The sequence below is a fragment of the Electrophorus electricus genome, chromosome 4, assembly GCF_041902795.1.
Source record: "Electrophorus electricus isolate QZ-2024a chromosome 4, ASM4190279v1, whole genome shotgun sequence".
Taxonomy (NCBI): Eukaryota; Metazoa; Chordata; class Actinopteri; order Gymnotiformes; family Gymnotidae; genus Electrophorus; species Electrophorus electricus.
In genome coordinates, this window is record NC_137500.1 from 37,108,522 (window position 1) to 37,135,758 (window position 27,237).

General features: G+C 42.8%; 1 protein-coding gene across 2 annotated transcripts; it reads right to left on the reverse strand.

Annotated features, from left to right (window-relative positions):
- Positions 1 to 75: 75 nt before the first annotated feature.
- On the reverse strand, positions 76 to 25,919 carry cers6 (ceramide synthase 6). Of its 2 annotated transcripts, XM_027010203.3 has the most exons (11): positions 25,372 to 25,916; positions 22,370 to 22,475; positions 20,895 to 21,025; positions 16,844 to 16,901; positions 10,557 to 10,607; positions 10,143 to 10,235; positions 6,324 to 6,452; positions 5,328 to 5,434; positions 2,841 to 2,997; positions 2,506 to 2,529; positions 76 to 1,767 (listed from the first exon to the last, which is right to left on the reverse strand). In XM_027010203.3, exons 1-11 carry the CDS (start codon positions 25,539 to 25,541, stop codon positions 1,618 to 1,620), a joined length of 1,176 nt encoding a protein of 391 aa, XP_026866004.2. In that variant the 5' UTR covers positions 25,542 to 25,916; the 3' UTR covers positions 76 to 1,617. The 2 variants fall into 2 exon arrangements, with proteins under 2 accessions (XP_026866004.2, XP_026866005.2); XM_027010204.3 differs by lacking the exon at positions 2,506 to 2,529 and having other exon boundaries at positions 25,372 to 25,919.
- Between the last annotated feature and the right edge of the window lie 1,318 nt (positions 25,920 to 27,237).

The following is a 27,237-nucleotide window of genomic DNA, read 5'->3' on the forward strand; positions in this document are numbered from 1 at the left end:
ATTAAGTCCTCGACACAGTTTGGTGACATGATCTAAAAAAGGAAAAGGTGTAAAGAAAAGAACAAATTTCAAAAATTCATTTGTCTGTTCTGTTTATTCAAAATACATGGCAACAATATTTGTTGGACCTGTTTATAATTTAATGTTCCAACAAAGGCAGAGAACCAAAGCCTTTGAAAATACTTTAAAGTTGTTTTTTTTTCTGACATCAAGTGTAAATCACACAACTCGGCCTCAGCGCACTGTCTGCCGTGCAGATAGACGGCTTCTTCCTCTCCACAGCGTACCAACAGACTGCAGTGGTGGTCTTCATAACACAGAAATAATAGCCTTAAAAATACTCGAAAAACAAAAGCTTCACCCCAACTTGACATTCAGCATTTTGGTAAGTCATCTGTTTAGGTAGGTAAGGAAAAGATGTCAAACCCTAACAAAACCAAAGAGGAAACTGGAAAGTTTTAGCATTGAAAACAAGTGGAGCAAAACACATGCTACTACATCATACCCTTGAGAATATCCACAAGGTCTTTGCTGACACCTGTCTGATACACTGCACAATCTAAACCTTTTTTAGTTAGGACTACAAGGTGCATAGCAGACTAAAGATGAATACATTCTCATTCATAGTACTCATTTGATATTAACACTGTGCAAACATCTGCCAGAATTAGAATGTGGAAGCCACCCTCTGACAAAGACTATTACGTACATTTTATGTGGTTGGGAAATGAAGTTCATAAAACCTGAAGTAAAGTAACTGTAATCAAAGACCAGGTAATACCATTCTCTAAAAGTCAATTTTATGAAATTCGGTGATGTTTTTAGGACAACAGCTTGCCTTGTACGAAGTGCAGATGTGCAGTTCTCTGACATAATGGAAACACCAGATAAATGAAAGTTATCTGAAGTACAGGCCAATAGTTGATTTGAGGTGGAGGACAATATATCAGCATTTCTAACAAAACTCATGAGCCCATAATACTGTTGTAGATTTTCCATTTACAGATTCTAGTGCAAATATAGTGTGTGTGGGTCGTATGTGTAATGCAGGTCATACATTTTAATTGGTGACCATACCAGACAGCAGTTACTTAATCTGAGATTAAGGTAAATGATTTAAAGAAAAACATTGGTGAATTCAGAAACAATGAGTGAATGTTAAATAGTCATGCCATTTCAAAACACAGACAATAAATTGCTTTAAGATATAGAAAAAACTCATCCACAACCTAGATATAGATATAAAAAAATTAATAAATACAAAGACGTTATCTCAAGAAAATTGCCGCTCCCATAATACCAAACTATTTGACCACACCAGCATGCTAGCTTGATAAGAGAGATGCTCTCATTCATTCGCCAAGAAACAAACAAAAAACAAAAAAGAATTCAAGGCCAGGTTGCAACTAGAGGGAAAAGTGCTTGGATATTCAACTGAATGCCTAGAAACGCTGCAAGGGAAAACAGGAAAAACTAAACGGATGGAAAAGAATTGTACTAAAACTCAGCTGCATTCACATTATTCTATTTAAGAACTTCCAGTACCAGACAGGCAACGTTGTTCATGTTTTGACACACGAGTACTATACGAACTAGACTGCAGCAGGTTGGGGGCGCCTAGTGGTCATCATGGCACGAGGGCACGGACAGGTAGCCGTTGGTACCAGGTGCCCCATTGGTGCCATTAGTGTGGTGTTTCTGAGCAGGGGGCGGGACGTCCTCCTCGTCAGAACTGGATTCGATGTCACTACGGTCGTCCTTTGACACCTGGTAAAAAAAGGAGCAGCGTCGGGATATCAGGCGCACTGCCTTCAGCAGGGATCTAATTCTAATTCTGTGACCACTGCAAGATAAAGACAATGTTGTTAGCAGAATAAGATTCTACGAAAGCGTGTGTTATTAATCTAAAAGGTCTAGCGCTTTGTGTGACCAGACCTGCATACAGACAGGCTGGATTTCTATAAACCACTATAAATAAATGGAAAATGTAAAGTAAACAAATGGTTTAATAAACAGGTAAATAACTCAGGAAAGGTAAGGGCCCTGTCGTAAGCGCGCTGGCATGCAGCATTGGTCAGCCACCGGACACCTTATTCACCACTGGCCACAGGACTTCTGAGAATTGCGCATTATTTGGGCCGTGGGTGACTCCTAATGTAACATTAGCACTGACATGATGGTCAGGAATATCATTAGATACAGGCAGAAAGGCTAAAAACACAAGGTAAATTTAAATTTGAGTGGGTAACGTTTCTCAAGAGTGTTTTGCCTGGGTTTTTAAGTCAGAGTCACTGCTGGGTGGACAGTAGTCCACCACCCAAACATTTCCAGTCATGTGGTCAGAAACTGGTCAGACAAGCTTTAATGTACACCTAAAACCTTTTTAAAAAAGGATGGGGTTTCCAATAAAGAGCCTAATGAGTGTACACCATAACTGATGTAAAATGTTTCAGGAGTACAACCATTTCATTATTTACATTATAAACCCTTTCGTTACCTACTTACATGTAAAGGATTCCATTTTCCCACCTGAGGCAGTGGAGGATTAGCAGAGAGAACAGAAACACAACACTTAGAAGAAGAGCTTCAGCTCATGCACTTAGATAAGGAAAAGCATGTCAAAAAGTTTAGATTTTTAAATTCACTACTGGAAGATTTTAAACGACGAATTTTAACTGATTTTGGATTAGAGTGTTCACTAGAAATGAATGAATCAAAGACCCGAGTGTGTGACAAACCAGTATGAGTTTAAATATCAGTGAGGTGTTGGGCGGGCCCTGCTGGAGCACGCTAAGGGTGCTGGTGTGAGACGACCGCGTGGGGTGGTTGGTCCTTCTCACCTTGCCTCTGGAGATGGCTCTGCAGGCGATCTTCACGATAAGATACGACCAGAAGGTGTGTAGTGCCTGCAGCAGCCCCAGCAGTGCGTTGAACACCCACCAAGACGGGTACGGCCCCACAATCTCCCAGCTCTCGAACAGAGTACTGTTCAGGACCCTGGGACCGGGTCACACACACGCACACACACACACACACACACAGGTGCAAAAGTGATGTGCTTTAACGTTAAGGTGATCTCTTGGCTCTCAGAGCGGGGCTAGGCTTTCAAATGCGTCGAGGCACAGAGCACAACCCTGAGATGGTCAACAGTGTATCGCTTTAAACCGTCTCCGATGCTAATGCGATCTCTGTGCAGCCATGCCTTTGGGATGCTGCGCTCAGACTGGTGTCCTACATAATGCAGTCCACACCCACAGCAAAACAACAAAGGCAACCGACTCGATTATACTGTATATCTGAATTAAACAGCATGTCTGAAATTAGCAAAACCATTACAGTTTAACAATAAATGAAATGTTAAAACATATTTTATTAATATTATTAATGTATTTAATAATGAATTACTATGCAGGTTTCTCATGTCCAGGTAAGTTTAATATAGTAACAAGACTTGTTTAGCATACTGATATAACTTTGACCATGATAACAGCAGTTAGACATGCTGGTTTACTGATTTCAGACGCTCAACCGTATTTCATCCATTATCAATTCATTTCATTAGAGTAACACTTTATATGACCTACCATATATGTTGCTTAGCATACTAACAACATTTCAAGGCTCACCTAACAGATGCTTTGGGAGTAGTGCGACAGAGGTACTTGCAGGCTTGAATAACTAATGAAATAAAGTAATTTAAAAGCACAGGCCTGAGCAGCAGTGACTAAAGTAACACGGATAATGGATCTGGAGGAGCTACAGTAGTGAGCGTCCACCACTCATCTGCCACGGCGCCCTCTGGAGGGAGAGGGGGTACTGGGATGAGGACGCGGCTCTCCGGTAAGGCCCCGACCTGCCCCCGCCCTTCTCGAGCGGAGACATAAATGGGGAGTGCAATAAAGCTAACGTCTGTGCCTGCGTTGAGCAGAAAACAAGGACTGCCATTCCTTCACTGTAAGCGAAATGATTGTGTTTCATGTGGGAATGAGTCAGCGCTGTGAGAAATGAAGGGGATATCAGAGCCTGTGACACATCAGCACTGTAAAACAGCTCTGGTGTACAGAGACAGAAACCATGGCAACAGAGCATAGCTACGGAACGTTAGGGAACATTTTCTGATTCAACTTGAGGCCAACCTGAAGTTCACCTTAGTCCAAACAAAAATGCTTAATCTCAAAATACCATGAGGTTTCATTGCCTTATTTTACTTTAAACTTAAAAGTTGCGATGCCAACTTTATTGTGCCGATATTGTCAGGTGAAAAAGTGGATCAAAGCAGACCCACCAAATGCTTGTCATCCATCACTGAAACAAAATGTTGAAGATGAACCAACATACCAGATGAATTTACCTAATTAGTAAATATGAAGTCCCCATACCCTGACTTTTTCAGTTTTTCCATGGACACTTTATATTTGCCAGCATTTTATCAATGGTTTCTGAATTGCATTTGTGCATGAAGATGTGATATATGCTGCACATAAATTGGACTGTTCAGTATGACAAACTGTTCATCACACTCATGCTTCACTAACGAAGCCCAGGGTCTTTAACGTGTCATTTGCTATGTGTAATGCAAGAGCCATAGTAACATACAACCTACCTATTGCTTCGATCACATTAAAATAATATGAAAGATAACAAGAGCCATTTTCCCAATCACATCTCTCCTACCCTTTCTCAATTGATTAGAATCTTTATGCTGTAGCCATAGTAACTATTACTTGGCAACAACTGGAGATGTGTCAAAATCACTGAAATGAAAAAAAGTAATGCATCATTCAGTCTTATGTGGTAGAACTCCAATAGATGGCGCTCACGAACCCCAAAACATTTCTTTCCAAAGACAACTAAGAGTGGCACATTTCTAAATATAAACAAACAACAACAACAAAACAACCAACTGCTTTAACTGGTCAACAGCAGCAGGTGCTGAGAAATGTAATCACTAGCCTAGGGACAGTGAGGCACCAGAACATGCTCAAGACCAGTATCAAACCAATCTGTGGTCAATTTGTAACCAGGAAGTCAAGCCAGGTTACAAGCTAACTCCCTCATGCTCAAAACAAGAGTCACATCAGGAACAGGTATGGAAGAGCTGAAAACCCTTAGAGCTCTGATATGAAAGAGTTGATTCCTTTGTGGTTTATGACTAAATGTATTCAACCTGCACAAATTTTTATATTTAAGAGGAACAAACTGTAGTGTCTCAGTGATCAACACTTCTTATGTCATAAAACATCATCTGGTACTGACAGACTTTTATTCAGTACTTCAGTACTCCTCTCATATAGACACAGAGTGAGTGAGAGAGACACACTTCTTACCAGACAGGATATAAGCCCAGCCTGGAGCTGATGAACACCAGAGCGAACATCACAAACAGAACATTGCAAAGCCTCTGGCACTTGGCATAGTTGGCCATTTTAGCAGCCTGAAAAAAAAGAAACATTACGGAGTCGTGCCAAAAGAACTGTCAGTATAAATATGCTCATCTTACACTTCACAAGAGTGTAAGATTATAGATAATAGAACACAAATACTGAGCGCTACAAGGTATCAATGCATCCACTAATAACTAATGGTAAATCTTGCTAGCACACAGTATACACATATTGCATTAAATGATCAGGTATTATTTCGATCAGCATTAGATATCATTAGGAGCAGCATTGGACATCACTAAGATCCACATTACGTACCACTGAGATTAATAAAATGAGGTGCCACTGAGATGAGTACTAGGTACCATTTAGATCAGCAGCAGGTGTTAACATTAGGTGTCATTAAGGTGAGTATTTAGATCAGCATTAGGTATCACTCAGGTGAGTATTTAGATCAGCATTAGGTATCACTCAGGTGAGTATTTAGATCAGCATTAGATATCACTCAGGTGAGTATTTAGATCAGCATAAGATATCACTCAGGTGAGTATTTAGATCAGCATAAGATATCACTCAGGTGAGTATTTAGATCAGCATAAGATATCACTCAGGTGAGTATTTAGATCAGCATTAGGTATCACTCAGGTGAGTATTTAGATCAGCATAAGATATCACTCAGGTGAGTATTTAGATCAGCATTAGGTATCACTCAGGTGAGTATTTAGATCAGCATTAGGTATCACTCAGGTGAGTATTTAGATCAGCATTAGGTATCACTCAGGTGAGTATTTAGATCAGCATAAGATATCACTCAGGTGAGTATTTAGATCAGCATTAGGTATCACTCAGGTGAGTATTTAGATCAGCATTAGTTATCACTCAGGTGAGTATTTAGATCAGCATTAGGTAGTGCACATTGTGGACATGCCAAGCGTTTACCTCCAGCAGCACGTCTGCGGCATCGTGGAGACACATGGTGAGCGTGCCCACCCGGGCCATGTTGTTCACATAGGAGAAGCTGATCAGAGAGATGGTGGCAACATGGTGCATGAACATGAGCAGGAAGTCCTGCAGAAAAACACACTCCGTCAGCACGGCGATACATGCTGACACTCATAACTTCTCAACAGATGCCTAGTGACACAACAAAACCTTTTCAGACCCAGATCTAGAGCAACTTATACTAAATCTGAAAAGCAGACTAAAAGCACACTAAGTCCTAATGTGGTAGGAAATCGAGCCCAAGCCCCATATATCTGCTTAATACATCCACAGGGGACTGCTAATAACACCATTGGCTGTTATTTATAACTAACCACACTGTGAATCTTTAATGCTGAGAGTAATTGAATTTAAAACACATTTCTTACATTTAGACAATGCTTCTCCTATCTGTATAACTAACTGCCTTCGTTCCCACCCCCATCAACAACTAATACCAGTACAAAATCGCTCCAGGCAAATGCTCTGCCTAAATACAGCATGGGACCCTGGCTTTCAATGGCGTTCCGTGATAGCCTGCTGCATGCTCTCCTGATGAATCACCGGACTGCAGTGGCTCAACGGAGCGATCGCCAGCCAAACAGACCGTGGTGGCGGGGTAGAGCGGTGCTACGAGACAGAATGGAAGCATGGCATACGAGACAGGAAGGAACATACTGGAGCAGGCAGGGGGCGCGGGACCTCCTCGGAGCGCGCTGGTGATTTTTGTGCAAGGGAAAAAACTGAAAGGAGAAAGAAAAAACAAAAATAGAGACAACATGCCAACAGACAAATGGAGAGATGTGAGAGGCTGTGCAATGGCGTGGCGCTAGGGCCCAGAAAGAGGAGGAGAGAGACAGAGAAGATGCTAAATATGACTGAAGATGCTAAATACATTACAATCTATAAGTAACTGGACAGAAAGAGTTTTTGTTGTTTTGGCTCTGCTCTCCAGAACATTCAATTTGAAATAAAACAATAAATGAGATAAAAGTATTTATATCTGTATCAGTAGGAATCCCAGTGCTTTTTACACATGCCCTCAGGTCCAGGGGACCAAAAGTAATCACACCAATGACCATTTCGTTCTGTAGCATTGTTAGGTTCAGTATTTGGTGGTTAGTCCTTGTCAAACAGTGGCCAATGCACAATTCCTTATTTCATCACTCTAGAACAGGGTCAACATTCTCTGCTCTGTTTGATTATCCCGGAACAATGCAGAGTGCATTCTGCACGTTTCAGCAAGCTTTAAGCTTGCTTTTCCAAATCTTGAGGCTTACCATTGGTTGCATGTGTTTAATAAACGCCCTGCGGTCATACTGGTGTATTCTCTTTATGGAAACCTTTGACACATCTGGCTGTAGGTTCTCTAAAATGTTCAACACTGCTTCATTCTTCTGAAAGTAATCTCTACCACTGCTGTGTACTAGCTTGTATGGTATTGCCAAGCTTGTTAGTGCATTCTTGCTTCCTAATTTTTTTATTTTGTCTCAGCATTGTGTGAGAGGGGTTCAGTATATGGTGGTTGGGTCACTCTTGACAGAAGCAGAAAGCATCACGGAAAAGGATAAACGTCCAGCTGAACTTTTTATTTTGCCCAGACATTCAATAGCCTTTCTGTGTCCCCAACACTTCCTTTTTTACTTCATCATGTCATGTGACCAAAACAAAAAGAAAAGAAAATCCAATCCTAATGCCGAAAGGCAAAACTGAGATATGAAACTGATTTCTACTCAAACTTCGTACTGGAATTAGGTATTCTAAGACAGTCCCGTTATAATTAAATAAAGGAGTGCATAACTCGTCAACACTGAAACTTAAAGCTTAACCTTGTATTTAGTGCATCGTTTAGTTGTCTCACAGTGTCTTGCTTTTCAGACACTGACACCTGTTTGGCGTTTATGTTGCGAGGCAACTGCGACTCGCTCCACAGCCACATCTAGACAGCCAGCGGCGATGCAAATCTCACCGCCACAGTTGACTCCACTCCTTCTGCTCGTTCTCCGATTGCTGGAGTTAATCGTTCGATGACACACGGCTGGCCATGAAACAAACGTGCTTCCAAACATGCAATTACTTTTGGTCCTGTACAATGGGGGTATGTATGAGAAAAAAAAAACTAAAGATGTAGTTCCCACATGGTTCCTGCGATAAGGATATGCAGGGGCTTGATTTAAAGCTGACATACGGCGCTTTAGCAACACGGTCACTAATTTAATGTTCGGCATCCTCTCCAAGCCAACCGTGCCACTGTCCAAATACTTATGGATTGCGTGCTCAAGGGCGAACGTGCAGACTATGCGTCACCACAGTCCTTGTTATTCAAAAACAGGCTGAGTGAAACCTATTATAAGTGCACTTCCCCTACTGGGTTGTTGCTATACTAGCTAGTCATCTAGTAAAGAAAGCGTGATGTACTAAGCCTAATTAAAGCAGCATATAACCTAGGAAAGTTTCTATAACCTAGCAGTCATTTAGAAAACACAAAAACATCTTAATTCTCAGGAAGCTGGAACCACTTAAGATTTACATCTTACTGAGATACTTGCTCAGAATGACAATTAGGTAGAGTGAAATTGTCACTGGGAGTTTGTATTCCATATTTTTCTTTCGGAAATTAGGCATTTAGTATCAGCATAGGGTTTAAAATGATCACGTAACAGAATTACTGTTTGCTCAAAAGCAAGTGCACTTAAGATGTGTGAAAACCTCAACACACAAGACTTGGTACTTCAGGATTGAAAAGCAACTTCAACATGGGCTTACGTCAGATGTTGCAGAACTAAAGCCTGCATTTCAGATGTAGTTTTAGTCATTCGGTGACATGGTTAATTCAGCAGCATTACAGATGCAGTGGCAGCAATTACTATGATCAGTGCACTAAAATGTGTAACTAAAATGTCTGTATTGTGCCTGTCATGGAGTACCTGGTAGTTGTCGAGTTGTTGTTTTTTTTCCTGGCAGGGCATGTGTAAATTGTGTGGATTAGGTGGGTAATAATCTGACAGTATTCTGTTGTCTTAGTCTCTCTGTGTAAAACCATCTGCAGGTCTGTTTCTCATCTTATAAAACCAACAAGCACATATGTGAGGAAACAAGCGCACTGGGGGTAGACTGTGTTGTATCAAGGCCATAACCTGATCTAGGATGTTTCTATCGGTTTCTGTCACACATCCATCTTTCTGTCAACCTCTCCCTCTCTCGGTCCTATTCTCTGTTTATCTGTCTTCCTCTCTAACCTTTTGTGCACTTGTGATGAAACATGGCTGTGTTTACATATACATTTAAAAATGTATGGCAAAACAAACACACAGACATAAATGTTTCAAATGAATAATTTAAAAAAACCAACAAAAAAAACGGCACCAGTGATTTCTGTTCTATTGTACAAGTTGTAAAATGAGAGCAGAGCTGAGTTCATTAATCCAGCTTTTGTTCTGGGGCCCTTAACATGACAGCACGGGTCAGCAGAACTGAACCAAACAGCCAACCAAAGCCGTTCAACACAAGCAGAGTGGAGGAAGTGAAAGGCCGACTCGTCATTTCAGACAGCCCAAAGGAGGCTTTAAAGGAGGTTTATAAGTAGGTCAACCACAGAAGCCCAGTGCGGCTAGCCCAAGCCATACAGCTGCTCACGTACACGCTCATGCTGTTGTTTATTTAAGTGGAGTCTCACCGAACACTGGAACATGAAAATGTAACCTGCTGTACCTGCTGACCATGCAGTTCATGAAATGGCTTTTAATGCACTGAAGGGGAGAGTTCCTGGTGTTGTACCTTCCTTTTGATGTCCGTGAACTGGGTGAAGAACAGGGAGAGGTAGAAGGAGAGCTCCAGGATGTAGTAGTAATGCAGGTCTACCGTCAGCACCTGTGGCAGACCGGCAGAATCGTGTCAGTTACGGAATTACACTGATGCGGGGACCACAGAGGCCAAAGGTCCAAAGCTGAGGGGGCTATATGAATGAGACTGGTGGTGTGCTGTGTTTGTGGAGCAACAGAACACAAAACAAAAGAGCGTAATCGATGCTGCGGAATGGCAGCTAGTGTTAGCAAGAGCTACTGAAAAAAGAACCGACAGGTTGTGCTGTCTGACATTATCGCAGAGCTACCATACTGCAGTGGTACAGCATAAAGTGTAAATATGCAAGTAAACACACAGTACAAGAACCCTGTGGAGAATGAAACATACCTGATAGGGGTAGTTGTACCAGCATTCTCTAGTGTTCCATAACCAGGGGGTCTAGAAGCAAAGTAATTGTGATAAATATATACATTTGAATAGTGGAACAGGTATTTTGCACTCGTATCCAAGAGAAAACATTTTAAATTTGTTTTAAAATACTGTGGCAAATCCTGTACTGAAACTTGTAAACTGTATCTCAAAAGAATGTGAATTATCATTTAAATATCTAAACAAGTATTATGCAATTAGTGTTAGGCATTTAAATTTGTGATATATCAAAGTACAAGTTATGTACACGTTTAACACATTATAAAAATATGTTATGTATACATTCAACACATTTTTACTGAAAGAAAACTCATTAAATTACATAAATCCCTTTGTTGTGTGTGTGTGTGTATGTGTGTGTGTGTTTTGCAGGCATGACCTGCAACTTCCCCTTTCAGTCTAACAATACTGCACACACAGTCATAACAGACTAGCTCATTACTCTTATAGAGTCTTTGTGGTGATGTTGGTTTTTGAAGCTTACATTGTGGTGGAATTTTAGTATCCCTAGTTAAACCAATGAAATTTTAGTACCTTTTAGTAGTTAAAGCAAGATGTCCTTGTAAACGTAAAAAACAAAACAAAACAGCAACAACAGTAAGAAGCAGAAAGGCCATGAGCAGTGCTGTAGTAATTACTTCTCTTTCGCACTTTCCAGGACACTAGACTGGCCCAAATGTGACTGAACTTGCCTCCTGAGGGCTGGCAGCTGGCTCTGGTTGGGGCGGAGCTACACTGTCTCCGTGGAGAACTCTGCTCGGTTACATCTGTCCACTCTCACTCCTGCTACTATTAATAACACCAGTGGAGCAGCGCAGGGGCCAGTCGCAGTGGATGAGCTCATTCTGCAAAGAGCTTCATCACATTCTCCCTCGGCTCGTCCACAGAGATCACTGCCGCCGATCAGTCAGCGAGACCGCCAGAGCCGCACGGCATGTGGTGAACGTCCGGCTATTCCTTTGTGCAAAACAAGCTGCTCACGTGTTGTTCTCGATATTCAATATATCCATGACCTAATTAACGGGCATGGTCCTAGCAGTGCAAATTTTTCTTCAAGTTATTATATGTAAATGGAACTTTTATTATCATAGCTTAACTATGACAACGAAGGTCTGTGAGGATTCTGTGCTTACAGGGAATATTCCCTGCATTATGGATACAGTTATGAATAATAAATAGCATTTTTCATAGAGTGAGCCTGTTGGAGAGATTTTATAGCAGCTGTTTCTGCCTTTATAGCATGATCGAAATTCTAATGAAATCCCTTTCATCATACACATAAGCACTTTAAGTTGAAAGCTGGGGGCTCCAGGGATCAGACTTTATTTTCCATCACACTCTTCACATGCTTGACTGAGATCTGGGGAATCTGGAGGACACGTCGACACCTCGAACTCTCGTCTTCCTCAAACCTTTCATGACCAGTTTTTGCAGTATGGCAGGGGTCCATGATCCTGCTGAAAGTGATCACTGCCATCATGAAATCCTGTTGCTATTGCAGGGGTGTACTTGGTCTGCAACAATGTTTAGGTAGGTAGTACGAGACAAAGTAACATCCACATGAATGCTAGGACCCAATGTTTCCTGGAAGAATTTTGCCGGTGCATCACACTGCCTCCATCGGCAAACCTACTTCCCATATTACATCTTTGGGATCTCTCCCCAGGTAAGGGATGCCACCCATCCATCCACAAGAGGTAAAAGAAAACCTGATTCATCAGATCAGGCCACGTTCTTCCACTGCTACACTGTCCAATTCTGATGCTCACTGTAGGCACTTTTGGGGATGGACTACGGTCGGCCTGCACACACCAATCTGCAGCCAGCATAGACTGTGATAACCTTGCAGCAATTTGTGTGACAGTAGCTCTTCAGTGTGACCAAAACCAGGCTAGCCCATCACACCAGGCATCAATGAGCAATGGGTGCCCATGATTCCTTAGATCACTTTTGATAGGTACTAACCACTACATATCAGGAACACCCCATAAGATTTGCTGTTTTGGAGATGTTCTCACCCAGCAGTCTAGCCACCATAATTTGGCCCTTGTCAAAGTCACTCAGATCCTTACGCTTACCCACTTTTCACCTTTCCAACATATTGACTTTAGGATCTGGCTGTTCACTTGCTGCCTAATGTAGTACTTGACAGGAGTAACAATAAAATCAATTTCTGGCTGATTGGAGTATGTATATATATACAGTTGTGCTCATAAGTTTACATACCATGGCAGAATTTATGATATTTTGATATTTTTTCAGAGAATAATAAGGATAATACAACAACTTTTCTTTTATTCATGTTTAGTGTTGAATCAAGCCATTTATAATCAAACTGTTGTTTTTGCCCTTTTTAAAATAATAACAACAGAATCATGACAACAGAAACTACCCAAATGACCAAATGTTTACATACCCTAGTCCTTAATATTGTATATTGCCTCCTTTAACGTCAATGACAGCTTGAAGTCTTTTGTGGTAGTTGTGGATGAGTCACTTTATTTTCCCAGATGGAAAATTGCTGCCCATTCTTCTTGGCAAAATACCTCCAGTACATGTAAATTCTTGGGCTGTCTTGCATGAACTACATGTTTGAGATCTCCCCAAAGTGGCTCAATGATATTGAGGTCAGGAGACTGAGATGGCCACTCCAGAACCTTCACTTTTTTTTTTGCTGTAGCCAATGACAGGTCGACTTGGCCTTGTGTTTTGGATCATTGCCATGTTGGAACATGCGTCCCATGCGTAGCTTCCGGGCTGAGTGCAAATTTTCCTCCAGTATTTTCTGATAAAATGCTGCATTCATCCTGCCATCAATTTTTTATTAAGTTCCCTGTACCTGTGTAGCTCACACATCCCCAAAACATCAGCGATCCACCTGCATGTTTTACAGTAGGGATGGTGTACTTTTCATCATAGGCCTTGTTGACTCCTCTCCAAACGTAGCGTTTTTGGTTTTGGCCAAAAAGTTCAGTTTTGGTCTCATCACTCCAAATAACTTTGTTCCAGAAATGTTGAGGCTTGTCTCTGTGCTGTTTGGCATGTTGTGAGCGGGCTGCTTTGTGGCATTGGCGTAGTGAGGGCTTTCTTCTGGCGACCCGACCATGCAGCCCTTTTTTCTTCAAGTGCCTCCTTATTGTGCATCTTCAAACAGCCACACCACTTTTTTCCAGAGTCCCGTATGTCAGCTGTGGGTTTTTCTTTGCATCCTGAACAATGTTCCTGCCAGTTGTAGCTGAAATTTTTGTTGGTCCACCTAACCTTAGCTTGGTTTCAACAGAATCCCTCATTTTCCACTTCTTAATTAGAGTTTGAACACTGCTGCATTTTTTTAATATCCTTTTCCTGTTTTGTAAAGTTCAACTATCTTTTCCTGCAGATCCTTTGATAATTCTTTTGCTTTCCCCATGTCTCATGCAGGAGTCTGTCAGGAGCCCAGTAACTTACTAACTCTTTATACACACACTCTGATTGACAAGCAAACAGATCACAGGTGAGGATGGCTACCTTTAGTAGCCATTTAAGCCTGTGTGTGTCAACTTGTGTGTATGTTATCGTGCCAAAACATCCAGGGTATGTAAACTTCTGAGCACAACTGTATACATACTGTGTTAGACAGAGCGTGACAGCGAGTGCATGTGAGCATGGGTTGTGGGGGATATAATCATCCCCACACCCAGAAATTGAGAACCAAGACCCAATGAACCTGTGCACCATGTTCAACAACCGAGCTGCTGCCCTAAGCATAAAGATCATGGCCAAGTTGAGTACAGTCGCAGCGTGCTACCAAGACCAAGATGAAGATGTGCTGGAAGATGTGATTGCAGCACTATGAACGATCACCACTGTGACCATCACTGAGACCAACCAGCTGATCTATGCTACAGCAAATCTGATATTTGAGATGCCTGGCTACAAGATGAGCTGCATTAAGCATCGAGCAGTATCCTCTGTGGAGGAGGCTGGAGGGCAAGTAAAGGGCAACACGGAGTGAAGTCAGTCAACTATCAGAGCTACAGAAAGTCATGATGAAGGTGATGAAGGTACCTGAGAAGTACAGCAAGCTGTCCATACAGAGGCCTTGGAGACTGCCAAGCAAAGTTTAACAGCTCTGGCTGCCAACCTACAGAGATACACAAGTGATGTAGAAGCCAGCAGAATAAACAGGACGTTCTCCCATGAGCCATCCAAAGTGTACTTTTGGTGGCAGTGTAAGAGCATGAGAACAGACCCACCAGACCCAGAGAGTGAACAATACTGGAAAAGCATATGGGAGAACTAGGCATCATGCAACAACAATACCCAGTGGTTATTGAACCTGAGAACAGACCACAGCAACCTCCTTAAACAGGATCCAGTATCCGTTCATGCTAGCAGATGTCCAAGAAAGGGTCTAAAGGCCCTGACATGGTCCATGCCTACTGGATAAAGAAGCTAACTGCATGAACATGAGCACCTGCAGCACAAATGAATCAGTTGCTAATGGATGGAAGCCAACCTGAATGGTTAACTGAAGGTCGGACAGGACCCAGAAAGGGGCAGTTCCATCCAAGTACTGCCACCCGATAACCTGCACAACATGGTAGCTTGTGTCAGGCATCACTGTGGCTAAAATGAGTAGGCACACGGATCAATACAAGAGCAGGGCTCTGAAAGACAATGGCAAGAACACCAGAGGAGCCAAGCACCACGTACTGGTGGATAAAACACTCACTCGAGACTGTAAGACCAGACAGACCAAGGGACGTCCTGAGGAGTCAGCTGAATGGGAACAACAAGGTCTGGGTTATCAACACCTACGCTCTAGCAGTCATCAGACATCCTACTGGCATAATCAGCTGCCCAAAGGAGGAGACAGAAGCCACTGACATCAAGACAAGGAAACTCCTCACAACGCATGGAGGGATTCATCCCAAATCCTGCACTCTGAGACTATACACTAAGTGGAAGCAGGGGGCTCAAGTGGAAGGAGGGGGAGGACCCGAGCCTGAAATAAAAGAGAGCATCCCAAGCAGGGCAAAAGGGGATATTTTCATTAACGACTTCTTACATTTACAGCAATTAGCTGTTGGGGCCCAACAGTGGCAACCTGGTAGTGGTGGGGCTTGAACTGGCAAGCTTCTGATTACTAGGCAAGTGTCTTAACCATGGCGCTACTACTACCCATGTCTCTATAGATAGTTATATGATGTATATCATCAGTTTCTCTGATCAGTTTTTGCCAGCACTAACAGTGGGCTCTGAGCTGGTATGTATGTGTGAGGAACATCTGCGCTGCTGGAGATACATGCATCAGTGTCACTGCTGGCCTCTGCCACCTACAACCATTCAGTGAGGCCTGATGCTGTGGCCAGACACCGACCACTGATGAGGAGGTACCCTGCCGTCATAGCAGGTCCAATGGTGGGGCTCAAGCGTATATATATCCTCCAGGTACCCATGCCATCTTCTTCAATCTTAAAAGAAACTGCAGTGCGTCATACTGCTGGCCTCCTCACATGAACACCGCTGCCTGACTTCATGAGTTCAGCTGTGTTTTTGCACAATAAAAGGCTTTGGATCAGGAATGCCCAGGCTTTGTTCTGGTGGGCTAGGATCCAACAGAGGTGGGAGTTTCCCCTGCTCTTACACACCTGCTCTTAAACTTGCAGTGAACAGGCACATAAAAGCTATAACAAATGTAGTGATTGCTGTAGGACATTTCCCATGCCTGCTTTTCATTAATTTTACTATTGCGTTCGTTTTACTACTATAAATAGCCTAAGAGGTTGTCCACAAAATATATTGCCTTATGTCCACTTGTGTAACCGTGTCACTTCAGTTTTTATCATATTTTAGTAAGCTGTATATAAATTATTCACCATGTTTTCAACATTAGTTTTGTCAATGAAATTAAAACCATTCAACAAACCAACAATCACACTGCATGCTGAGAGGAAACGCAAAGGGACGTCAGACCGTGTTTTAACCAGTGTTAGAGAAAATGTCAGGGAAGCAGACATCATGTTCCAGTGGTTCATCTGCCTGACTCCAGCCTGTCAGGAACTCACCAATTGTAACATGTGCACTGACTTCTATTTGACAGGCCATTCGTGATTTTTGACTGTGACCTTTATCTTCAATGCTAAGTGGACAATTGATTGTAAAAGCCGATTTCTGTGTGTAAAGCATCCTTGGGTTGGAGAAAGCGCTATCTAAATGTAACCAATAATAATAATGAAGGAGGAAGCTTTCGGCATGCTTACCTTTTTAAGGTACCGCACCCCGTAGGTAAATATGTACAGGTAGAAGGTAAATCTCCACCTGTTCAAAGAAAAAGGACACAAAACAAGCATTGTGAGTAAATTGTGGCTAGACTGTTTGATTCCATATGATCTGCAGGAAAACTGAATTTCCTGAAGTTAAAAGGCATATAATACTGGATTAGACATTCAATTTAAAGCAAGAACAGGGGCATGATGCACAAAGCTCTTCAGCACAGAAGTCCCTCAATGACTCTAATGTCTAACCGTGACAACATCTTGAAACACATCTTTCTGACTAACGCAATGCTCATGATCCTAGCCTACAGCATTTAAAAATATTGATGTCAAGTGCCAAATGCTGAATGAAGGATTAAATGGACAGAAGGCTATTGCAAAATTGAGAAAAATAACAAAACCTAATGCCACTGATACGCCATTAACCTTGTTATTTACACACACTGGGTGGGGTCTGTGCAGGGCGGCAGAGGCTGGGGGGGCTTGGGGGCGCAGACAGAGGGGTAGAGGGTGGTAGGACAAAGTCACCTCGCTTTCACACTGCGGCCATGGCTTTGCAGACATCACACAGCTCCTGCATTCCTTCTCACCTCGCTTTCACACTGCGGCCATGGCTTTGCAGACATCACACAGCTCCTGCATTCCTTCTCACCTCGCTTTCACACTGCGGCCATGGCTTTGCAGACATCACACAGCTCCTGCATTCCTTCTCACCTCGCTTTCACACTGCGGCCATGGCTTTGCAGACATCACACAGCTCCTGCATTCCTTCTCACCTCGCTTTCACACTGCGGCCATGGTTTTGCAGACATCACACAGCTCCTGCATTCCTTCTCACCGAGTTTAACACTAGTGTATTACCAAGCGATTGGTATTGCTGCATGAGCCACCTTCATCCTGGTATCTCTCACCCTTCTCAAAAAGCAACCCCTGAAATAAATGCATGCCCTGTGAGTCCGCGCCGTGTCCCAGTCCACATATAGCTCAGGCAGGAGTCCCCTTTTCCCTGTGATCCCAAATCTCTTTCCAGCAAACATGAGCCGATGCCTCCGAGATCAAAGCCGACCAGCCAATCAGACAGTGTGGGCTGGAGTGCTCTCTGATGCTAAATTACTCGGCTTAATCATCCGCTGGGGGGTTTTAAACATGACGTACAGCATTCATTAGGCCTGTGAGGTCTATGGGGAATGCACTCCCCTTTTTCTGAATGCACAAGCAACACCACCGAATACTGCTCCTGGCCTCGTGGCAGAGCAGGGCCGTCGAAGCAAAGCAGACCCATCAAATCAAAGCAGGGGCCATCAAATCAAAGCCACACTGAGTAGTTAAAATTCATCATGCATAACGACAAAAAGTGTTTTCCCTTTCTTTTGTCAAAATGAGATTAAAAAAACACTGTGACTACTCTCTTGGCTGCCTTGAATTTCACAAAATTATGAATTTCAAGCACTGTTTCCCATATAGTGTTATTGCAGGAGGAAAAAATGAATAGAAATAAGATGTCAGAAAGTAGCAAGGTAGGAAAACAAAAACTTTAGGGACTTATAAGATTTGACCTTCTAGGATCTGACACTGGTAGACAAGAATAGGATGCAGCCATGAATGTAATTCGTGACTCAGGACAAAGGAGGAGGCTGCCCTGTCCTGGTGTGAAGGCAGCAGCGGCTAGCGGGTGATTCCGTGCGCTTTATCCGCCGGGTGAACCTCAGAAAACTCTGGCTCTAACTGAAGATGCTGTCTGTAGTGGATGGCCTTGGATGGCCTGCCAATAGACAGCAAGCTGAGTCTTTTCACTAAAAACCCAGGGCTCTGGAGGTGGGAGTGTTGAGAAAAGTTCCATCAGACTTTGTCAAATGAAAGTGACGGTGTGTATGGAGAGGGGTTTGAATCAATTCTGGGATTTCAAAACTAAAAGGACACTCCCCCCCCCCCCGATTAAAAGGTTTCCATTCTGAAGCTCAATCTTGATTAATTGTTAAAACAAATGAGCACGGCTTATTTACCTAATGATAGGTCAAAGCAGTTGCTTGGCAACAGGTTAGTCAAAAAGTAAGAGAGAACAAGAGAGAGGAGAAGAAAAGTGTTTGGAGTGCCGTCCAATCAGAGCTATTAATATATGATTGCTGGGCTATGACTCACAACGCACTGTCTTTAGTCTGGTCATGCTAAGAGCCGAAACGCTCCACGCATAAAAGCAGCTCAGTGCTTACAACACTGGTCATTACCAAAACAGAACTAAGGAATGGAGGCAAAACAAACACACATGTAAAACAGCTCAAAGAAATCTGATGGTCTAACAATCTGCCACTGGAACACTTCTGAAAGTGAAAGAGGAACCAGAATATGAATGTGAATTCTGCCTGTTCTCCCCACTACTCAACAGCTCTCTATATAAAAAAAAAAAGATGAAGAAAACTGACATAAAAAGGAGACTAACGACACATTCTGTGGAACGTTACAAGTCATTGGGTGTTTCTATGACGACTTAAAATGTCCGTTTTCTGTGGGCGATGAAAAATCCAGTCTCTCTTCTTTAGGTTCTTTCAGCTGCATAAGCCTCCCCTTACAAAGATCCAGGCAGTAAGAAATATTGGGGGCAGGACTAGGACACTCTAATAAGGAATATCTATCTACATATATTAATGCAGTAACACTTGCTGGCCTTGCGCAATGTTTATTTGACCCCCAAAGAGCCCCTTATACTCATATTTGATAAAAAGATTTTTTTGCAACTTGAATGACTTTCCCTTGACTACCACAGTATCTGCTGCTACAGCAGAGCAGATTGGGTCTCTTTGTCTGTCTCTCTCTCTCTCTGTGTATATGTGTGTGTGTGTGTGTGTGTGTGTGTGTGTGTGTTTGTGTTGTGGGTGGCTTAAAAGTAACTGCAGCGCAGAGACAGAATGTCCATGCAGGCCCTTGGCAGCATATTTGAGAGAACCTTTCAAAAATATCCAAGGTCACAGCACATAAAGTAAAAGAGTAAAAATGACAATGTAGTAATAATAACAACAACAATACAACATTTGTTCAGTCTCCATCATTAACCTTGGTAGCTCCAATGCCTCCACCATTTTGGTTCTCATTATAAAAAGAGGAAGTGCAATGTGGCCACAGAGCGAAGTCATCGGCAGCCTTCAGAGAAATAATCCCGTAGAGGTAATGTGTGGATCAGGAATGCAGAGTTCTTCCTGCGCCCTGCACATAAGGTTCTGCGGTTTCCACGGTTCGGCTGTTTAGCGGTAAAGGCTTAAGCAAGCCTCACTTTGAGCACTGCTTCCTGAAGCGTCACGTCAGACCTCGGAGTCGCTGTAACCAGTCTGATCTGAAAGTTCAGTCAGAGCACCCGGGGTGCGGCGGAGACGCTGACATTTGGCAGCAGCTGTCTGGGATGGGAAAGGCGCTACATTTCAGGCAGTTTCGCTGGGTGTGACGCGAAGGTGGCAAAGAAGAGCACAGGACAGCTGAGGGGGAGAACTCAGGGTTCATGAGATGCGAGAGCCGGGAGGAGCGAAGAGAGCGGTAGAGAGTGAGCAAGAGAGGGGGAAGTGAGAAAAAAAGGTGGTGGGACAGCGTGAGGTGTAAGACCGTAGTGCAACCATGGCTTTGCAGGCATCAGTCATGGACCCTGGACATGTCTGTTTGTGCACAGATACACAGACACATACACATGCATTCAGACACACACACACACACACACAGCAATGCACAAAACAGAAATAACCAGCACCAGTGAATGCCCACAACAAAAATAAATGCACTTGCTTCTCTGCAGTCTCACTGTTTTAAGATTGTAAAGGCTTATTCTGTGCCAATACTCCTTGTCAAGCAACCATGGGTCTGAATCAACTCCTCCCCCTCCCCAGTGAGCACTAGGACGGCGAGCATACTACATCACTTTCCCTCCACCAAAACATTTAGCATCCAACAGCATTTCCCAATGTATCAGGTCGCCGCCCACTGCGACGGCGTCGCAGTCGGCCGCGTTACTGTTTCCGCGAGTTCGGGGTGAGGGTGAAGCCGAGAAGTGTCTCACATGCTCTCACAGAAGCGGGTCAACGTGCTTGGCTTCTCCTGGTTGCGTCTCTGCCGGAACCAGCGCTGGATGGTCCTCACGTCCCAGTCCAGCTGTTTAGACAGGCCCTCCAGCCTCAGTTCGTCTGGATGCTGAGGAGCACAGCACAACGTATGAGACAGCCATAACACCACCAGGACAGGTGCAGCAGGTAGCCAACGGTCAGGTAGCCAAGACCTGGTTTAGATAACCCAACGTAAACAAAACACCATTAACATTATGATGTGACTTCACCAGCATTTAAGTTCATTTAGAACTTGTAGTCCTACGGTTATGCACTGACTTACAGTCTTACAGTTTTTTTCTATTGATCTCACAACAAACCTTTTGTGATGGCTCATTGATGTAAAACGCAACAAAATAAAAATAATACAAAATGACCTAAGTCAGAAATCTAGGCCATAGCTACTGCTGTTTAAATGGTATACGCTCATTTCTGGATACAAAACATATGGGATAATATACAGGTCCAACATCACAATGTCAGCACGCTAAAGTATTTGTTATAGCCATTTCATTTTGTCCCACTGCAGCATCCAAAGTACGGCACCTGACCAGAAACAGGAAGCCAATATGGGCAATTATCTCCGCCCTGTTATGAATGTATTACTTTCACATATTCATCTAACAGCCCCGTTTCCTGTCAGTGCAGAGAACCTTCCAGAACAACCGTGAGCCGCTGTAGGTGGTGCCGTGTTTGTTCAGACGAGTAGCCCGAGGCCACTGTTCGCCGTAGTCTGCGCTCCTCTCTCAGTGAGGAGGCGTCTTCTCACCAGCCGAGCCAGTGCGTTCATGAGTTTCAACATTTGTCAAGGCAAACTTCATTCCTCTGTCAGGCTAAAAATAGTGTCGCTGTGCTGGCTACTCCAAGCTTGCTGGTTACCATTCTACCTTCACCATTACCTGGATGAATGGCTGGAATGTTTAGGTCACTCTACGTGATAACCAAGTGCTACCATCAGGTGCTGGGTGTTTAAAGGGCATTCAGTGAGGACATTCAAAGCAATGGCGTAAATTCTTTTAAAGTGATTTTTCAATGATAACATATGCTTAAACCTCCATCAGGCCTCTGAGTGAGTATTATCAAAAATGGTGCATAATGACACAAAACACCATCCTTGACTCACTTTCAAGGCAATAGTGTCAATTTATGAGACCTGGCTGACACTGAAATTGAGCCCTAACTGACATAGTTGAATACCTACATTGAAATTCGCACGCAGCTGTGGAGAACGTGTGAAAATGTTTCAAATGTCAATCGGTCCTTTGATACTGACTGCATGAATCTGGCCCAAGACCTATTACAACAATTTTGTCACAAAAACATTCCCCTGTTGATATTTCCATACAACCAATCAAGTCTCCGCCCAACTGAATATTAGAAGTCTTAAGATCATTCTTAAATGTGAGTTATGTGTTGGAGGTAGGCTTCCTACTTTAGTAATCGCAGTGAAGACTTTCTCCAAGATGGCATTGGCTTGAGCCTTCTGGGGTCCATTTGCTTGTATTTTTAGGGCCAAAGCACACGGTCTCGCAATGAACCTGCAAATATAATACAAACACCACTTTTACCACACTGACCTGATATACATCTGTCACACACATGACTCAGCGTGTGACCTAACATTGGCAGGAACTCAGCAGCTCCAAAATGCATCATCTATTACTAAAAACTTAAGGACGCTGATAACATCAGAAAAAAATTATTGCACAAATCACACTGACTTCCTTCATTTTTTTGAAACACTTAATTAGGATCATATTTTTCTGTTCACTGACGGACTGTAGGGTCCCACTTATTTCTTACAAATTCAATTTATTTTTCTCCTAGCAATGAAAAGATATAAACTATCAGCTATGGTATCAAGAGCCAAAGAAAGAAAGACAAAGCAGTAGCAGACAAACTCAGGACAACATATTCACTTCAGAAACATTTTGCTGTAAACTTTACTTGATTCTGTTTGGGATGTTACCAAATTGTCTAAAGTCTTACCTAGCCTAAATGTTGGTTTATTTAGTTGCAGTAAACTGATCCCATATAACACCCAATGCAGAAAACAAATACAGTAAATGGATGTGTTTTGGACTGAGAGGAAGTTGTCTCTGGAACACTTGCAGAAGCTGGCATTCACAGTACCACACTGGGTTGTGTGAAAGCCTCTGCTAGTACAGGCGGGATGATTCCATACCAACACTAACTATCTGCGCAGGGAAAAAAGAACACCTAGATCAGAGTGCAGGCCACATGAGAGGCAGCCCAGACTCTGAAAGAGAGGGTAGTGGGAGGAAGGGATTGAGCACACAGCCGCCTCGCGTGGTGCAACATTATTCTAATGCATAACAAATGCATTTCGAAATAAAAACAGCTGAATCACTTTCCTTAACAAGGATTTACCTGAAGTAAACCTTGAGAAATAAGGATAGAAAAAAAAAATCACACCAGCTGCAGTTCCCGGATCACCTGCTCCTGTGTGGCTCAGGATTCAGAGAAAGAGGATTGTCTGGAGACTAAAAAAAAACTAAAGACATGATTTTGCAAACACAAAACCTGACAAGAAATGACAAGGGACTTTGAGTTACTGATGTCATCTCTAATTTGTTCCCCAAACACCTGCAGTCATTATCTGACACCTGTTATTAAAAATATGTCCATTAATAAATTTGGTGACAACGGAAATTTTTGATGTGCTCTCATCAGCCTGGTGGAAGAGGAGATATGACTACATGGTGGAAAATATCAGAACTGTATTTTGAAGGGCGCTTAACATGGCTCCTCCGCAAATATTTACTTTTTAATACCAGATGTCAGCGAACACTTTCACTTTTTTTTTGACTGTGCTATAAATAAAACACTGCAGAAGAACATCAGTCCAGAGCCGAGTGGCTTTACAGCAGATAGCTACAAGTTATGATATAGTTCTCTTCATTTAAAAAAAAAATCCCCTCCTCCGGGCGCTCTTTTTCCTTCAAGCTCGGGTCCTCTACCAGAGGCCTGGGAGCTTGAGGGCCCTGCCTAATAGCTTTTCCCAGGACTGCACTCTTCTGTTCAGAGATCTCAGATGTTGTTCCTGGGATCTGCTGGAGCCATTCTCTCATTTTGGGGTCACAGCCCGTAGTGCTCCGATCACTACTGGAACCACAGTTGCCTTCGCCCTCCACATCTTCTCCAGATCTTCTCTCAACCCTTGGTATTTCTCAAGCTTTTTGTGTTCCTTGTTCCTGATGAAGCTATCGCTTGGATTCTATCACTACAGCTGTTTATCCTTTACTACTATGTCTGGTTGCTTTTGCTGAAAAACAAAAGAGCTCACTGCAAAATGATCATGCCTATGGGTAACATTAACATTTTTATTTTGTTCTATAAACTAATGATGACATTTCTCCCAAATTTCTCCCTCACCAAAAACATGGTTGGGAAGAGCATTTATTTGCAGAAAAAGACAACTGGTCAAAATAATTTAAAAAAAGTGCTTTCAGACCTCGAATAATGCAAAAACGTTCATATTTTTCACACTTTTAAACAACACAATATTAATCTTTTAACTCCAGAAGAGTTCAGAAATCAGTATTTGGTGTAATAAAGGCAGGCTGCTTGTGTCTTTCCCATTGCTCATTAAATAAGATCTGGTTCAGGTGATCACCTAATCAGTACCTCATTAAGTAGAATAAGATGTGCCCGAGAGACAGTGGATGGTGGCCGCACATGGCAGATCCTGAATTTGAAAAAAAGGCTCCGCGTCGTCTCTTAATTTTCTCTAGAGCTGTATGAATCATACAGTTCCTGGTCTGTTACTCGACTCGTGTATGAGCCAACAAAGTGGTAAAAGTGCCAGACCCCGGACAAGCAGGCAGAAGATAGAAGCAAACGGACAAAGGGTGATATAATTAGAGCTGGAGAACACATCCCATCAGGGAATAATGGGCACTGAGCAGACGCTATAGTGATGTGAAGGATGCTGACAGGAGGTATCCCTCGTCCGTCCATCGACCAGCAGCTCTGAGCACTTGCCGTATTGATGTCGAAAAGGTTGAATCACCACGTAGATCTGGATCTCGGTAACGATGCAGGCGCAAGTTGGCGGAGAGGAAACAGTGCGCTGGCTGCTCGGTAGTAACCCCTCACCGGGTTGCAATGCCAGCTGGCTACGGGATCTGATGCTTCTCGTATGCGCAAAGTTCACCACGTTACGCGCAACACGCTTTTGGGCTTTACGCTCCTCATACGCAGGAATCTAAAACCCACCCATTATTTCTTGGAGTTAAAACAAGGGAAATGGGCCACAGCGCATTGCTGTCATTACCTGTGTGTGTGTGTGTGTGTTCCCAAAATCTACCGGTCCCGCTGCTTTTACGGGACAAATTCCCTTTGAATGGAGCCCTGACCAGGGATCTCCAGCGTAACATTTGTCAGTCTGACAAGTGCATCGCACGGACGTACCTCTCGAACACGAGTCGGACCATGAAGACGCAGAAGGCTAGAGGACATGCCAGATAGAGGTCCTCCGCTTGCGGGAACGTTGACTCATCCGTATTTTTTAAGTCAGCCCAGGTCACGTTATGGGGCAGCCAGAACCTCTCGTTCCAAAACCACGCCAAAATCCCAGCCATTGCCCTGAAGCCCTGTATCTTGGACACTTCTGCTGCAGCTTCCGATGGAGGTGAAACCGAGCGCCGATGCTCAGTTGCGATGGTTTTTCCACGATGGAGCTTCTGGATGATGGAATCAGCGTTTGCACCGCCCGTTTCTTTTCCATCGTATAGTGAAAGTGCTTGAGGTCGACGGTATCCGCTTCACTGCCACTGATTGGTGTGTTCTCCTGTCACTCAAACGCACAAGCGCTGCTTAAAGGTATACATACCAGTGATGGGATGGCAGCGCCACTGCTTTTTTTGCCATTCATTTGGCCAAATCTTATTGATGCGCTTTATAATATACGTGTTATGCTAACCCACTTCATCCCTGTGCATGGGTCATTATCCTTTTGATGGTCATGTTTTAAGCGTGATACTGCCATGGTGACCATCACAGTATCGTAGTTAAGGAAGAGTTTTTACATGTTTTGAACTAAAATGAATAAACGCCACAGTTAGTAACCCTGTTTATGCAGTTTTTGAACAAGGTGTGCTTCTGCCATCAACTAGTAAAAAGGACAGCCTACAACAGTACACCGAAAATATATATTGATGTGTATGTCAAGTGAGTGTGTATATGATTCCGATGTAAATTTAGTAAGCTCTGACAATATATGAAGCCGTCAAGACTATGATGCGAACCTATGTTATTCAATCGATAACAATAATAAGCTATTTATCGCCCTCTGCTGGAGAAATTGGAAGATTTTCGGATGCGGGTTAGGGAACATAAATCTGTCTGTTTTCTTTCTAATAGGGCTAATCTTGCTCTTATGGGCACACAATGTACAAATATATTCTACGACTACTGTCCCATTTCAGTAAATGACCAATTTACTTTGCCATACGTTCACTCCTTTCAATGTAAAATAGGTGATCCTAATTTTGGGGCAAAGCTAAATAAGGTTTATGCTGCACTTACATTAACTGAGAGGGTGTCGATGCTGGAAAAATGTATTCTGTAACTCTGTGGTACTATTCGTTTGAGTATAAGATTATAAGATTGTTTTATTTTTTCCTCTTATTGCATAATATTAAAAAAGCTACATTCCAAAAGCATCATGAATGAGACATATCTGGTGCCAGAAAGTTAAAATTATTTGCAAAATGTTCATCGGTTGGTTCATGCATGCATGGTTGGTTGTATTATACCAAATCCCACTATAGCCATACCACTCCTGGTATTGTTATATGAAGTTCTGCTTGAGTAGCACAGCAGGCTGTCTATCAAGTTTGCTCCCTGGCCTTGTAGACCCATGCCCAGGCTGTTGTCAACTAGCACCTATGAACCAATGAGCAGTTTATTATAAAGTTTCTGTTCTTTTTTTTAAATTGAATTATTTGCTAAATGTTTAACATTCTATTTAACTATTTAGAAAATGTATGGTCCCCGGGTCCATTTAAGATCTCTCAGCATTAATGGAATTAAATGAATCCTAATTAAAGCTGTAAAGATGTTCCTCTGAGGTAGTTTACAATCACAGTACTGGGGAATCCATACTTTCCAAATGTTTGCATTTACCTGAAGGTATCTTGTGAAAACTAAGCCCTTGATGCGCTAAGACATCTGAGAATCTTCTAAGTAATGCAAACTAAATAAGTAATTTCTTTCATAATAACAAGGCATTACAGTTAGAGCCTGAATAGAATCTTGAACTTCAGACCTCACCTA

Bases quoted from the DNA above. Each gene is read 5' to 3' on its own strand.
- cers6 (XM_027010203.3), bottom strand. From the start codon at position 25,541: ATGGCTGGGATTTTGGCGTGGTTTTGGAACGAGAGGTTCTGGCTGCCC. The intron at 22,476-25,371 runs GTACGTCCGTGC...TTATATTTGCAG, and splicing joins GTCCGACTCGTGTTCGAGAG to GTTCATTGCGAGACCGTGTG. The intron at 16,902-20,894 runs GTGAGACACTTC...TTCTTTGAACAG, and splicing joins ACCCGCTTCTGTGAGAGCAT to GTGGAGATTTACCTTCTACC.